The 14,415-nt window shown below is 29.9% G+C and overlaps 2 protein-coding genes across 4 annotated transcripts in view; one reads left to right on the forward strand and one right to left on the reverse strand.

The window, feature by feature from the left end:
* Window positions 1–5,129, forward strand: part of LOC106459076 (cytosolic phospholipase A2-like) — a 47,454-nt gene extending 42,325 nt beyond the window's left edge. For both annotated transcript variants that reach the window (XM_013918655.2, XM_022385477.1), the window contains exons 16-18: window positions 1,512–1,693; window positions 3,395–3,587; window positions 4,225–5,129. In XM_013918655.2, coding sequence (XP_013774109.1) covers window positions 1,512–1,693; window positions 3,395–3,587; window positions 4,225–4,475 — 626 coding nt within the window. In that variant the 3' untranslated portion in view covers window positions 4,476–5,129. The remainder of the gene's footprint in view (window positions 1–1,511; window positions 1,694–3,394; window positions 3,588–4,224) is intronic.
* Window positions 5,130–10,108: 4,979 nt separating this feature from the next.
* The window catches only part of LOC106459082, an 86,978-nt gene continuing 82,671 nt past the window's right edge, over window positions 10,109–14,415 (reverse strand). For both annotated transcript variants that reach the window (XM_022385478.1, XM_013918661.2), the window contains exons 7-8: window positions 12,218–12,379; window positions 10,109–11,674 (exon numbers count right to left, since the gene is read on the reverse strand). In XM_022385478.1, the coding sequence (XP_022241186.1) occupies window positions 11,541–11,674; window positions 12,218–12,379 (296 nt within the window). In that variant the 3' untranslated portion in view covers window positions 10,109–11,540. The remainder of the gene's footprint in view (window positions 11,675–12,217; window positions 12,380–14,415) is intronic.

The raw sequence follows: 14,415 nt of genomic DNA on the forward strand, positions 1-14,415 counted from the left end.
CTGAATGAAATTTTCTGAACCATCGTTGACACTTACAAAAGTTCAAAACATTTCCATAAACTTCTTTTATATTCTTTTTGGCTCCAGAGGAACTTCTTGTAATGACACAGCATTACACACCAAATGTGTGTCTCGTTGTGTGCCATTACTATAAGGAATTAGATTATACTAAAGTTTATGTATTATATAGGCTACACTAAAGTGACATTTACGCAGTTTGTTTAACTATTATATGTGATGTACATTCTTTTGGGAGTGACGACCTAATATAAGCGACCAAGCATGCATGGCTTCTCAAGTTTTTGAAGAAAAAAAAGATGAAATTCAGTTAACACATTTTCAATTAATTTTTTCTGCACTTGATTATTATGATCCATGTGTATAAACAAGAGTTAAAAAGCTGTATAGCATTGACAGCTGTGGTGTGTCTACATAGAGAGACATTTTGCGAGAAACTTGAATGGAACTGAGAGTTTAAATGTGGCTTTTAAATTATGAAGTGAAACAGCTGAATAGATATGAATTTCAAGGGTTAGAAGGTGGTGATTTGTAAGTTGGTATTTACTGTGAACATTCACTTTGATACAGTACTGTGCTTTAGGAGTAGTTAGAAATGAATGTATTGATTGTAAATAGCTTTCCTTATTTATGTTCAAATTAATCATTTGTCAAGTGGAATCACCTTAAAAGGCAGACATTCAATGTGTGGAAATATTATGTATCTTCTCTACAAAACCGGCGTGAGAATATATTTGTTTATTTTTTGGGGGGGGATAATTCTATACAATTATCATTACAAACTTTTTGGATTCTATCCCCTTTATCACAGTCATTATTACTGTATATGACACCTCTGCTACTTTTCTTGCAGATGTAAAAAATGCTAATTAACTCATTAAAAAAAAATTTATAATTTGAAAATTTTGAAGAATGTGTTTCTTTTTTAGCTCTAACACTCTATCTTAGGACACCTTTTCCATCCTTAATTTCAGACATGAGAGTCATTGAGAGTCATTTAACAACCAAAATCTATCAGGATGGGTTTCTATGGGTACCATTTTCTGTATTCCATCTTCCAACCTACCAATTTATTTTTCTCCTATCCCAAGGCCACTGGCTGGAATACCATTTTCCAATAAGTTAAATTCACTATGTACAATAATGTTTTGCAAATTGGAATAATCATTTTTTTCAGAATCTGAAATATATTCCACACATGAGTGAGTGGGCAACTATTCCTACCCTGTAAACAACACACCAAATGGGAAATTTTATTACCCCAGATTTGTAAGATATTAAGATCTTTACTTATACATCACTTCTACTCATATGAAGAATATTGCGAAGAGAAATCAGCAAATAAAAGTTGTTAAACATTTTTAACATTTCAGAGATCTATATATGTGTTTGTCTCTCATATTGCATAACTTATCTAATAGGTCAGTCATCTTGATATTTACGCATCTATATATGGCAAACTTAAATGTTATATGGGTATATTCTTTCATTAGATCAGTGGTATAAAGGAATTAACCAGCCTGCCAACACACAAACTAAGTCTCTTTATTTGGTTGATGGAGGTCTGACCTTTAACCTTCCTTTTCCTCTGTTGCTGAGACCTCCTAGAAATGTGAAAATTATCCTGACCTTCGATTTCAGTGGTCGTCCATCTGATGATACACATCCATTTAAGGTAACAGTTTTAAATTTGTAAATATCAGGGATACATGGTTGACGATGAGGACTGAGTAATACAGTAAAATCTCTTGTAGTTATCTTTGTGCTTTAAAACTAATGTATAAAATTACGTTGTGGTTATTTAATTTGTAACATCACAAGAGTTAACAAAATCTTATGTTCCTTGCATTTTGAAAGGCAGGCTTTCCTTTCTTTGTAATTCACTTACATTTTGATCACAGGTTTTCTAAGCATCATGAACAATTAAACAAATTTTTGATAGGATTGTAGTTGAGAAATATTTTGTTTATATAAAAATAAGCCTATTTAGTTTGAAAAATTTTTAATGATTATTTTTCTTATGAAATCAGTTTAGTCTTAAAATGTATACTCTAACATTGAACAAATATCTAAATGCACTCTAAAATGTTTGAAACTACTATGTTATTCACTATGACATTTTGTACTAAAAATTACACTTCCTATGAATCAGGATCTACTGTAAAGCTATCACTTTTACTTCTATGATGTTGGCTATTTCAGGAGTTGTAGGTACCTTAGTCACTTATCAGGTGAAATGCATTTCAACATTGTGTATATGTGTCAAATAAAAAAAAAAAAACTAAATCGACCTTCTGTCTATACACTAAGGTTTTTAAATTTTGCCCACAATTTTTAGTTTGGATAGAGTTGTTTAAATTTTTCTTAACAAGTGCACTATTTTTTAAGTATTTATTGTTATTTCATTGTTTATCAAACTATTTATTACATGTGTCAAAAAAATTAAAAAATATATTACATTTGTCTGGTTTTTGCCCTTTTTTGACTTGTGACAGTAAAACTAACACCATGAACATTTCATAGAAATGGTACACATACAGAATTTGATAATTTAAATCTTGGAAGTTGGGCAAGTTTTGAATTCTATTGACAGAAACTAAACTACACCTGAAACTAAGTATGATATACACCAAACATTTTAATCATTAAATGTTACAAAATTTTATTTAAAAGCCTTTTTAGCTAATAACACACAATATCTCATTGGTGCATATATTATTGCTTCTGTCACTAAATAACGAAACTACTTTCATCATCAAGTAATGTTAGTACTTCCATTACTGAGTAAATAACATAATATTATAATTCAGTTCAAGATTTAATGAATTGGCTTCACTGCACCATTTTTATGAGTTTAGTTTTTTGGTTGTTTATAAAATATTTCATAAAATGTACTTAGGCTGCTGATGCTGCTAGGATTATGAGACACTAATGATACAGCTTGTTACACAACAGTTTTTTTAAGTGATGAAAGTAGATTTTACTACAAGACATTCATAAAGAAAGTCAGTTATAATTCATAATTTTGTAAACCAAAGTAATGATTGTATACTTACCTTGCTAGGACAAAACATTCCTGTCATATTAAGAATAATTATTATGTAAGTCATTGCATTGGAGAAGTGCTGCATCAGTGCAAAGATATTGTGATGGCAGTCATATAAATATCTGCAAATTTCAAAGAATGTGTTGTTATCACTGTACTGATTTCAACACTTCAATCATTTAGAATTCCATAAATGTTTCTTTTCTGTTCTATTTACATACAGAAGTTAGTAAGCATTTATTTTCCATTTTATAAAGATGTACTTGATATAATGTATTACTGAAGATCCTGAGAATTTTTTACTTACTATGTGTATTTTTTCACAACTAGGAACTATTAAGATCTGAACAGTGGGCTCAGAGGAATGGCCTTCTGTTTCCACCCATTAAAGACCATGTTGAGCAACTGATTAAAGAACCAATAAGAGAATGTTACTTGTTTGAAGATCCAAATAACAGTTCTTGTCCTATCATTATTCATTTTCCTCTGGTGAATGTAAACTTTCGAAGATTCAAAGAACCAGGTAAGCTAGTGGCTAAACATTTTTACCCTTTTTATCACCTCTGAACATAAAAACTATAATTCATAATCATGTATTTTAATATATATCACTGATGACTACCATCGTGTGTAGAGAAAATATTGCTTGAGAAGTTCATTACATAGGATTTTCAAAAATTATTCTTCAATGGTTTATGCTTTACACAATCACATTGTTTTAGAGCTGTTCAGGTTGTAGAATATGGGTGCATGGAAAAAGAGAGAAATCTATGATGCTTTAATGTTTGAAAATGTGGCATATATAGAGAATTTGGAAATCTTTTATGTTTATAGCTTAAAAAGTACTGTGTTTAAAAAAGAATCAAGTAATTGCATAAAACATAAAATAACCAGCAAAAGTGTGTAGTTATGGAAGTTTTGACCATAACTTTAAATGCTATAGCATAAACAAAATTCAAATATTCATGTAATAAAGCTTTGGTAGTATTACCAAGAATATAAATAAGTCAAATTACATACTCAAACTAAAGTATTAACATTGAATTTGTATTTAAGTCAGCATGCAGTCTCATTATGTATCCATGCCTTTGCTGAAAAAAAAGCATATATTTTTTATACAAAACAAAATAATTTATTACTCTTACAATGTGTGGTTGCAGGACTCAAACATGTGACAGATGAAGAAAAAAAATTTGCAGACTTTGATATCTTTAGTGATCCTAGCACACCATATAGCATCTATAATTTTTCTTACAAACCACTCCAGTTTGACCGGCTCTCTAAACTGATGGAATTCAACCTTCTAAACAATCTTCACATCGTCAGAGATGCCATTGTAAAAGTAGTAAAAAGACAAAAGCAGTCTTCTCTGAAACTCCAGGTGAAGTTAAAGAACTCGAAAACTACGTGAAAAATTTTTGATCAAAAATCAATTTTCATCAGTATTTCAAAAATGACAGAAAAAAAACTAGTTATTAATGACTACTTCCTAAGAATACTTCAGAATAGGAAATTTTGTTTATAGAATTGCAATTTGTTTTTATAAGATGCTTAGAATTTTATTTGTTAGGATATTTAACAAATGTGTAGAACCTTCAGTATTTTTTTTGTATAATTCTCGATTGTTTTGTTCTTTCATGTTAGTGATTATTTATCTCAGGTTTTAAGTCACACTGAAGTTTATTGTAGTATTGAATATGCTACTTATCAGGTAAAAATGTAAAATAAATATTATTCAGTGCACTTATGGCAATGCAGCTTCTATTTAAGATAAATATTTCTTTAATGAGCCAAGTAAAAACTTTCAGCCATGACAATCGTTTATCCATTTATACACAAGTTAATATTTTTATTATAGTTGAATTATCTTATAAAGACAATTTTAATATAATAATTTTGAATACACTAACGAAAACACCAAGGTGTTTTTAGAATATGTATATCAAGTGATTGCTGGGTTATGTGAAGAAAACCAAATCATGGAGTTACTGCTTGTTGTAGAACTGATGTCAGTCCCAAAATTTGTTTCCCATATTTTTGTTATTTCAGTATGCATGTACATTATCAAAAAAACAGTAAAATTTAAATTTTTCAGTTATTAAGGTTTTATTTAAATGTATTCACTGACTTCATATATTTCTTTAATATTCGAAACTTCATTTATTTTACTTTAAAAACATCACAATTAAACCTTTTTTCTGAAAAGTTATATTTTCCATAAAATATTATCTTGAGAAGGTTATAGGTATATATCCAATTGGTCTTATTATCACTCTTGTGCCTTTTACTTTTTTGGTTTTATTTTAATGTCATGTACAAAGATTTTGTTACTTATATAATCTATACTTGTAATTCTCTTATCAGTTGATAATTCTTGTATTATAAGAGATTTTTAACAATACAACTTGCAAATTAGCTCCTGTATTTAAGTAATGCTATTTAGTTCTCATTCCCACAGAAGCCTATTAACAAAAAAAACATCAGTAATCAAACTTTAGTTTTGTTACTTTTTACAGTGTTTTCAGTGCACTGTTTGTTTTTACAAGAAAAACAAATTATTTTACTAATTTCTAGCCTTTGTTATACATAATATTAGTGAACAACAGAAATCTAAAATTACTAAGTTTGTTACTTTATCACCTGTTTTCAGGAAGGAGTCTGACATCATTATTTTGTATGTCAACTTTTTTTTTGTAATTTGAAAAGTAAATGATGTATAGCAGAAGAACTTAATTTTAATTTTTCATTAAATATAGAAAAAGATATGATGTATGTGTGTACACATAAACATGAGCAATTTGAATGTTGTATAATTCATCAACTAGAATGTTCCTGTGGCAGCTAAGTTTGTAGTTCTTCCAATCCAATTTTATTTTGATCATAAGGTATTTAGTTGGGTACAGTCTGTAATGGGTACAAAATGTATGCACAGTCATTCTGATAAGTTTTGTTAGATAACAATATATACAGAAGCTGCTGTTTTCTCATTGGTTTAAATGTAAAATGAGCATTATGAAACAAACATTTGTATTATATCTTGTTATTATCTACAGTTATATGTGTATGTTTAAAAATAAATGATGTAAACTTTTATATATGCATTTATGACCAGAGTTGAAAATTAATCCTGTTTCAAAGGATGTCATACACCTGGTATATTCAAGTTAAATGATTTCCTGAAAGAGTAAATTACGTAGTTCTGCTATATAATGGGAGGTTTGGCAAAATAATACTGAACTGCTCTTAAACTGGTTGAGTTTGAGAAAGAAAGAAACTGGATGCAAGTGTATATAAGCACAATGAAATAATCTTCATTCAAACTCGCAAAAACAATCAACATATGTCTAAAGGATAAAGGACAATGCCTTTACTATACCGTTATCTCTCTAACTTCTCCTAAGTACCTAAGATTTAGTTAATGTTACAGGTTAAACTTTAGGATAGTATCACTACTTCACAAAAGACTTAACCTTTACTTAACAAAATGACAGCTTGAGCTTAATAGAGAGATGTGTGAGGTCAAAGTATTGTATATCAATTTATATACTGCTGCCACTCTTAGACATTAATGTTACCTATGTCACTGTTGTTCAATCTCATTGAAATCTAACCTACCTACCATTGGAGACACTGCTGTCAATCTACATACACAAAGTGCAGCTGTAGAGCTATTTTTCATCATGGGCAGACCAAGTGTTATTTCTAAGAGAATGGCAAACAAATTAGCTAGAATGAACTAAAAGAAATTTTTGATCACGTGTTAAAAACTGCACAAACCTAAATACATGAAAAACTTTGATAAATTCTATATTAAAACAACAAGGTAGAAAATGTCTGTATATCACAGATAGTTAGCAAGCACAACCAATTTGTACAATTAATGTCTTATTTCATTCTTTTAAAGCTCAGAATAAGAATTAAATGTTTACTTTATTGTGGTAAAATCCATTTTTGATGACAAAAACGTGCGTTTGCAACTTTAATTATTTGCTTCAACACCTTTGAGTTTTGAATATTTATTGTTGAGAAATAGTTTTAAATTGTGTTTTAAAACTTAAAATTCATAAACCACACATTCCTTTTGTATTTAACAAAAATCTTTTGTAAAAGTTTAATAAAATTTATGCTTGAAACTGAATGAATGTTATTGCTCTTGGATTTTCACATCTTTTGCAAACTAATACCCTCAAGTTTCACTTTTGAAATGGTCAAAAATAAATTGATTGAGAGGCAACTTGCTGGAAAAGCTCTAGAGTAAATTGAAATCAATTTTCCTAAGTCTAACATTATACCATGTAGCCAATAGCGCTTTCTCTTAAGTATTTGGAAAAAAATTATTAATGATATATATAATTTATTCAAAATAAATTTTTATTGCATTTTTTACTTTTTTTCAGTATTGGATAGAGTTTAAACTTTGTGAATCATTTCAAATTCAGCGAAACATTCTTAATATGTTGATTATTCTAATGAAATAAATGCCCTTTAATCTACAACTTTGTATGATACCTTCCATAACCTACTTTGATTAATGACAACTTTAATATGCTCAGGATATCACTATTAGTCTTTGCTTTCTCCTTTAGGGTAACATCCACGCGAAACACAGTAGCCGTCAATTCAAGTGCTAACAGCCACATTACTGGTAATGTTTGATTTGTTTAAGTGATGATTGTCAAATTTTTTCAACATTTTGGGAGTTGTTTCACTGATTTAATTTTTTGCAGTTCATACCATTAAAGAAGTATGTGGGTTCACTTCTACCTTAACAATACAAAATTTTAATACATTTATTTCAGTTCATGCCATTAAGCAAGTAAGTGGGATCAGTTCTACCTTATCTTAACAATACAAAATTTTAACACATTTATTTCAGTTCATGCCATTAAGTAAGTAAGTGAGCTCAGTTCTACCTTATCTTAACAACACAAAATTCTAATACATTTAATTTATTGCAGTTCATGTTTTTCATTCAGTTAGCAAAAATGACTGCATTTGTATTTCCAAGTACTAGATCCACGAGCTTCGAGTGATCAAGTGACTGCATTCTTGGTCCATGCTAAACCTAAGAATACCATACCAGCATTTAGCTGTATAAATGTTATGGAGATTAAATCTCCTGTACGTAACAAAGGAAAAATAGTTTTTAAAGAAATGTATTAAACTTGTGTTGTTAAGATATAGTAGAACTGAACCCATTTACTTCCTTAATGGCAGGAGCTGCAATAAATTAAATGTATTAAAATTTTGTGTTGTTAAGGTAGAATTGAACCCACTTACTTCCTTAATGGATTACCACAGTGGAATAGCCTTGACTATTGGTGTCATTTTCATAGATCATTTTGACAGTAGTGTTCATTTTTGTTCCATCTTTATACCATGTCTTGTACAAAATGAAATAAATAGGTTGGATAACTATAAGAAAGGCACACGCACACACACATGATCATCAGACTCAACATTGTATCAAAACAAGGATGAAACTTCTGTAGCACACCTTGTTTCTTCAATATCAGAGGAAAATCTAACTGATAATTCTAAAACAGTAGTTATGACCCACATTCTCTTTATAGCGGACCAATTGCAAAAAATTTGATCAATAGTACCCAGAGAAATCTCTGCTCAATGTTGCAGTTGTAAAGTAGTTCCGCCATCACGAGATAGTGTAGAAATCAATACAACTACTCCATGTTTATTCAGTAGACAGCCTTTTTGACTAACTCCCTAAAAAAAACAAAACTTTTAGGTACTATAAGAGTCAGCTATGTGCCATTAGCATATCACACAGGAAACAAAAGTATTTGCTTCACTGCACACACCCTCTAAAGTAGAGGACCAGCTCTTCTTCAAAGAGTTAGATAAAGCTGTTTCTAACAACACCAAGTAAGCTACTCCATTTGCAGCAACCACACATTTTAGAATGAATAACTTAGTTTTGCTCTAGTTAACATAATTATATTTCGGGGGAGGGGTTGAAATAACAAATTTCAGATGTGAAACAATTTTAAAAATGCTTAAATCATAGTCAAACAGTTTCACACTGAAAAATCTACCAAAGCAGCATTATGTGTACTAGTATAACAGATTAATGTGGTTCATTTTGTGAACTTACAAAAAATATCCTGCTTAAATAAATAAATCATGTAGAAAATTCTCTTGTGGTGTGAAGCTCACCTTGATGAGAAACATGAACACTTGATAGAGGATATATATGAACACCAGTTGTGAGAAATGTAAGTTGTATAACAGAATATAATAGCTCTAATTTTTCTTTTTCTTTTAACTTGAATTTAACAAAGCACTAATTGCATGCTGATCCTCTTGATTAAACTAAAGATAAAGAATCATGCCCTGTTATGAAACAAGAATGATTTTTTTCTTTTCCAAATTTTTACTTCTTTACCCTAGAGAAGAAATATTTTGGCTTCTATTATAATTATGTGAATGTGGTATGGTTGTTATATACCTGTTAGTTTTGAAAATGCATAAAGTAATTGCTGCTACAAAACTAAATGACATATTTAACCTCCAGTTATACTTGTAATAAAATCAAACAATTATATTTTATCAAAGCTACAAGTTATTTTGCTTTTTCATAAAGAAGATTGAAATAGTTTCTATAACTCATGTTTATCACTTCTCTACAAATACATACCTTTTTTTATTACTAAGCCTTTGAATATTTCACAGGAACAACTGAAATAGTTTTTGTAGCTGTGTCCATCGAAGCAAATACATAATGACAGTCTATATCCAGACTTTTGCTTAATCTCTTGTAAGTTTAGGTAACCTAATGTTTCTTTAATTTGGGTATTCTTATTTATTCAGATCACCTAACTGCAACAAGATCACAGCTGACTACACTGGTGGTAAAAGTCAGTAGTAGGAAGCTTTTTCATTTTTAAATGATCCAGTATATAAATTAAAAGTAATTAGGGTCTATTATGCTAAACATTAAATTATGTAGTGCAGTATGCATTAAAAAAAAGGCTTCAGATTATATCTAAAAAGTCTCTGGAAATAATGACAGAACTATTCAAAATGTTAATTTTATTTCCTTTATTTTTTGATAGAAAACTACATAAGAACACATGCTTTAAAATAATCATAGGTACAATAAATAAGTTTAAACCAAACAGTTACAGGTCACATTAAAAGTTTTTTTTCTTCCCAAAAGAATATTCTAATTCATTTTTGTCAACTTCTCTCAATCACATAGTTCCTTCTAAAGAGTATGATAAAAACAAGATAACAGCACATGCCTACATACTTTTATCACTAGTCAATAATGAAATTATAAATGCATCATACAGTGAAAGGCATTAAGGCCTAAACGTGCATTAAGGTCTACAAAATATACAAACTACAACAATACTACAAATGGTACCACATGGCTAAACACATTAACAAAAAGTAATTACAAAAAATATTTTTCTGCTACATCTTTACTTTTTATACAGTGATAAACTCAAACCTTACAAATTATAGTCAGAGAAAATTTACAAATTCTGAAAGCAATATGTCATATCTTATACATACATACACAGGATAGTGTAAATGTTAGTTGCTCTGAGTAGTATTTTAAATTTTAATCTATGTAAGCATGAAGTATAAATAAACAGACTGATAAAAGATTAATGAATATTGTACTGCAAAATAAACATTTTGAAAAAGGGTAAAAATTAAATTTTGAAATATAACCATTCCAAAAAGCTTAATGAACCAAAACTAGCACAAATTATTGAATTATCTTTTTTGTCTTAATACATAAAAAGTATTTTAAAAAGATTGCCACAATCATGAAATTGAAAAAATAAAGTTTCATCAGGTTTAACACATTCACTGCCACTGGACACATGTGCATTCATAGGTATGTTAGCCAATGCTGTGACGCATATATGTGTCAATGAAAACATTGAGACAAATTCATTTTATTAGAGTCAGCATGTGTTGGTAGTAAGTTCTGCTGTGATGGCACTTGCACGAGGGTTTTCTCTTGTAGAAATTCTGCTTGGTTGTATTTTTTTATATATATATATATTTTCTGGTTGGCTTTTATAAAATGGATAAAAATAGTGCTCCTTCAAAGCCCATGATAATGAAGAAGAATTCAAATTCCCACAGAAACTTTGATATGATATTCCCATGACTACAGTTTACCCTTCTTGTACATTTAAAACATATCCAAAACCAAGGACAAAATATAAAAGATAGATGATGCACGTGTGCGTCATGCAGCACTCATACAATAATTTTAACTGCAGCGATGACACTTGTGCATCACAGTATAGATTTCAGTCGATTAAGCGTATATGCTCATAAATATTTTATTATATTATTTTACATTATTAAAATTCTCCTAATCAAAACAAAAAATAAATGGCACATGTCATGTGTTAATCTCTGAATGTGTTAAAATTAAAGTTTAAAAATACCAATTCTACTTATTAATACTAAGCACAGTATAACCTTCCTATTATTCTTCTATAATCGGAAAAGGAGCATAGTTAACTTCAGTGGAGCGATTTTTCAGCTTAAATGCAAGAAAGGTAAGACACACACCAAGGATGAAAGCCGCAGGTACCCCAAGTCCAATGGCAACAAGATAACCTGAGTTATAAAAATAATAAAAAAAGGAGTTATATTACTATACGTAAGTAACACATTCTGATTTCTTTGCTATCACCAACTGCCAACTTTAAAACCACATATGCAAGGATAAAAAAAAGCATTATAAATTATTTCCTGCAACACATTTCTACCACTTTTCCATTCTTTTTTTTGCAGTCACCGGTAAACAACACTTAGAAATTAACATGGAGAAGATAAATTGAAGTTCCTTGTAAGTTTGAGACAATGACTTAATTTAATTTTCATGTGTTCTACAGAAATAAGAGACCAAATACTTGAAAAATATGTTTTGGTTCTATAATAAAATACAATTTTAATTTTTCGTTTTCAAAACAAGGAGCTACTTGACAGTCTTATCTTTGCCAAATAATTTTCTGAATACATCTATGTAAACCATGTAAACATTGTCAGTCTTACACAATTACAATAATATCTTTAATAATTACAATGATTTTGGTTATCAAATTAGCCATTATGTGACAGAAAAGTTTTGAAAATTTAGAAATGACAAGAGATCCTTACCTCCATTTGTTTGTATTTCAGGGTGTTCAGTGGGTCTAGGCGTAGGGCGTGTTTCATTACAATTTTTTTCATCAGAATAATCCCCACAATCATTAAATCCATCACATACCCATTCTGGGTGCATGCAAATCTTGTTGTCACACTGCATATTTGGCTCACAGGCTATAAAAAGTTGATAATTTCTGTTAAAAACACCTTGAAAGTAGATACAGAATGTGTGTTAAAATATATGTAACTTTTAAAAAAATTATTTTATAATGCATAATGCTTTTTTTTCACCTGGCAAGTATTCTTATGGCACCAATTTTGAAATAACTATATCAATACCCTATAAAAGATTTTAAGAAAACATAAAGGTACAAAAAATAAATTAAAAAGAAATCCTATTGTCTTGACGAAAAGAGATCTACTTTTTGAAAGTTATGGGATTACAGGGTTTTTATTTTTGTCTTTAGTATGTTATATGTAGTATTAACATGATCATCTTTGGCATCTTCCCAATGTAATTTATGATTAAATATGTACACACATTGCTGTATCTGTTTTTCACTATGTTACTAATAATGAAAGTAATACCAGTTATCAAACCTCAGATATTTAAATTATCTTTCTTACAAAGACACTGTCTCACAAATCAGGTTTTACACTGCTGTACATAAGACTAGTTTATCTTAACCTGATCTTAACTGTTTGACATGATTTACATAAAAAAACAGCAGTTTTAACCTATTAGAAGTATTTATTAGAATTACTAATTCAGATTACACGGGCCAGCAAATTTAAACTTCATAAGAGTTATTTTGGTTTTAATAATGGATTTTCCATAATTCAGCTACACAGATTTTGAAAATAATATTCATTTTTTTTCTATCACATAAACGTTTTTTACAAAATGGAAAGAAAAAAAACTTACTTAGATCAACTAATTATTTTGTTTACCCCCAATGAATATTTTTTTATTATTATGTTTGTTAACAAAAATACAAACAAACTGAAGAAAATGGAAGAACATTGATGTCAAATGAATATGCATTCTCAATCATCCCGATTGTTTCTTGTGATATCTATGTCTTTTAGTCTCAGAACTGTTGTGGTCCTTCTTTTATGTATTGCATCTGGAGCATCTAGTTTCAATGACCAGCAGTAATTATTCATTGTGCTGATGTTCCACCTCTCCATTTCCTTGATGTTTTGATGAAATCTTTCCCCTTGTTCTTTGCTGACGCCACCAAGATTTTCAGGGAAATTTCCAATATGTGAGTGTAAGAAATGAACATTCAAGCTCATATTACAACCCAATTATTTGAATTTATCGAGCATGTTATTGACAATATTTTTGTCATTTGGTTTCTTGTTGTTTCCTAAAAAAGTGCCAATACCATCTTTAAAAGCAATTCATGCTTCTTTTTCAACTTTTCTCACTGTCCTTTTGAACTGCTCATTTGAAGTCAATTTCCTAATCTGAGGCTCAATAAAAATCTCTTCTTTAAGTTTCACTACTGAAAGAGCTGGGAATTAACCACATAGATAGTTGAAATAGTCACCATCTTTGTCTAAGGCCTTTACAAACTGCTTCATCAAGCCCAGTTTTATGTGAAGTGGGGGTAATAGGAATTTCTTTGTGTTAACCAAACTTTCACATTCAATGTTTTTCGATCCTGGTATCAGACTGACTCTGCATGGACATTGCTTCTTTATCCAGTGCTGATTTCATGCTCTGCTGTCCCATTCACACAAAAAACATGGAAAGTGTGTATAACTGGATTGTTGACCCAACAACATACAAAGGACTTTTAAGTCTCCACAAAGTAGTCAGCCATGATCTTTGTACTTGACCTTATTAAGAAGAAGTTTGGGGTATTTGTACATTTCCTTCAAGTGAACAAAATGAGCAATAAGAACAAATGCATATATGTTACCATTGTGAAGGAGAACACCTTACAGAATTCTTTTGGAGGAATCAATTAATAATCGCCACTCATTTGGTTCATAGACTGCAACTCCTAGCCTTGGTATTAATTTAGCAGTATTGTTTCAATAAACCAGTGAACCATATTGAGAAAAGTAACGTATAAACTCTTTCTACCAATTTCTTTACCAGTAAAGTTATGACCCTGGAGAAAGTAAGTTCTTAGCCCGAAGTCTGGACCCAAAAATCTCTGAAGAATCCTTTGGAGGCCCAACTCTCTCACCAAATC

Source organism: Limulus polyphemus, unplaced genomic scaffold, assembly GCF_000517525.1.
Source record: "Limulus polyphemus unplaced genomic scaffold, Limulus_polyphemus-2.1.2 Scaffold555, whole genome shotgun sequence".
Classification (NCBI taxonomy): domain Eukaryota; kingdom Metazoa; phylum Arthropoda; class Merostomata; order Xiphosura; family Limulidae; genus Limulus; species Limulus polyphemus.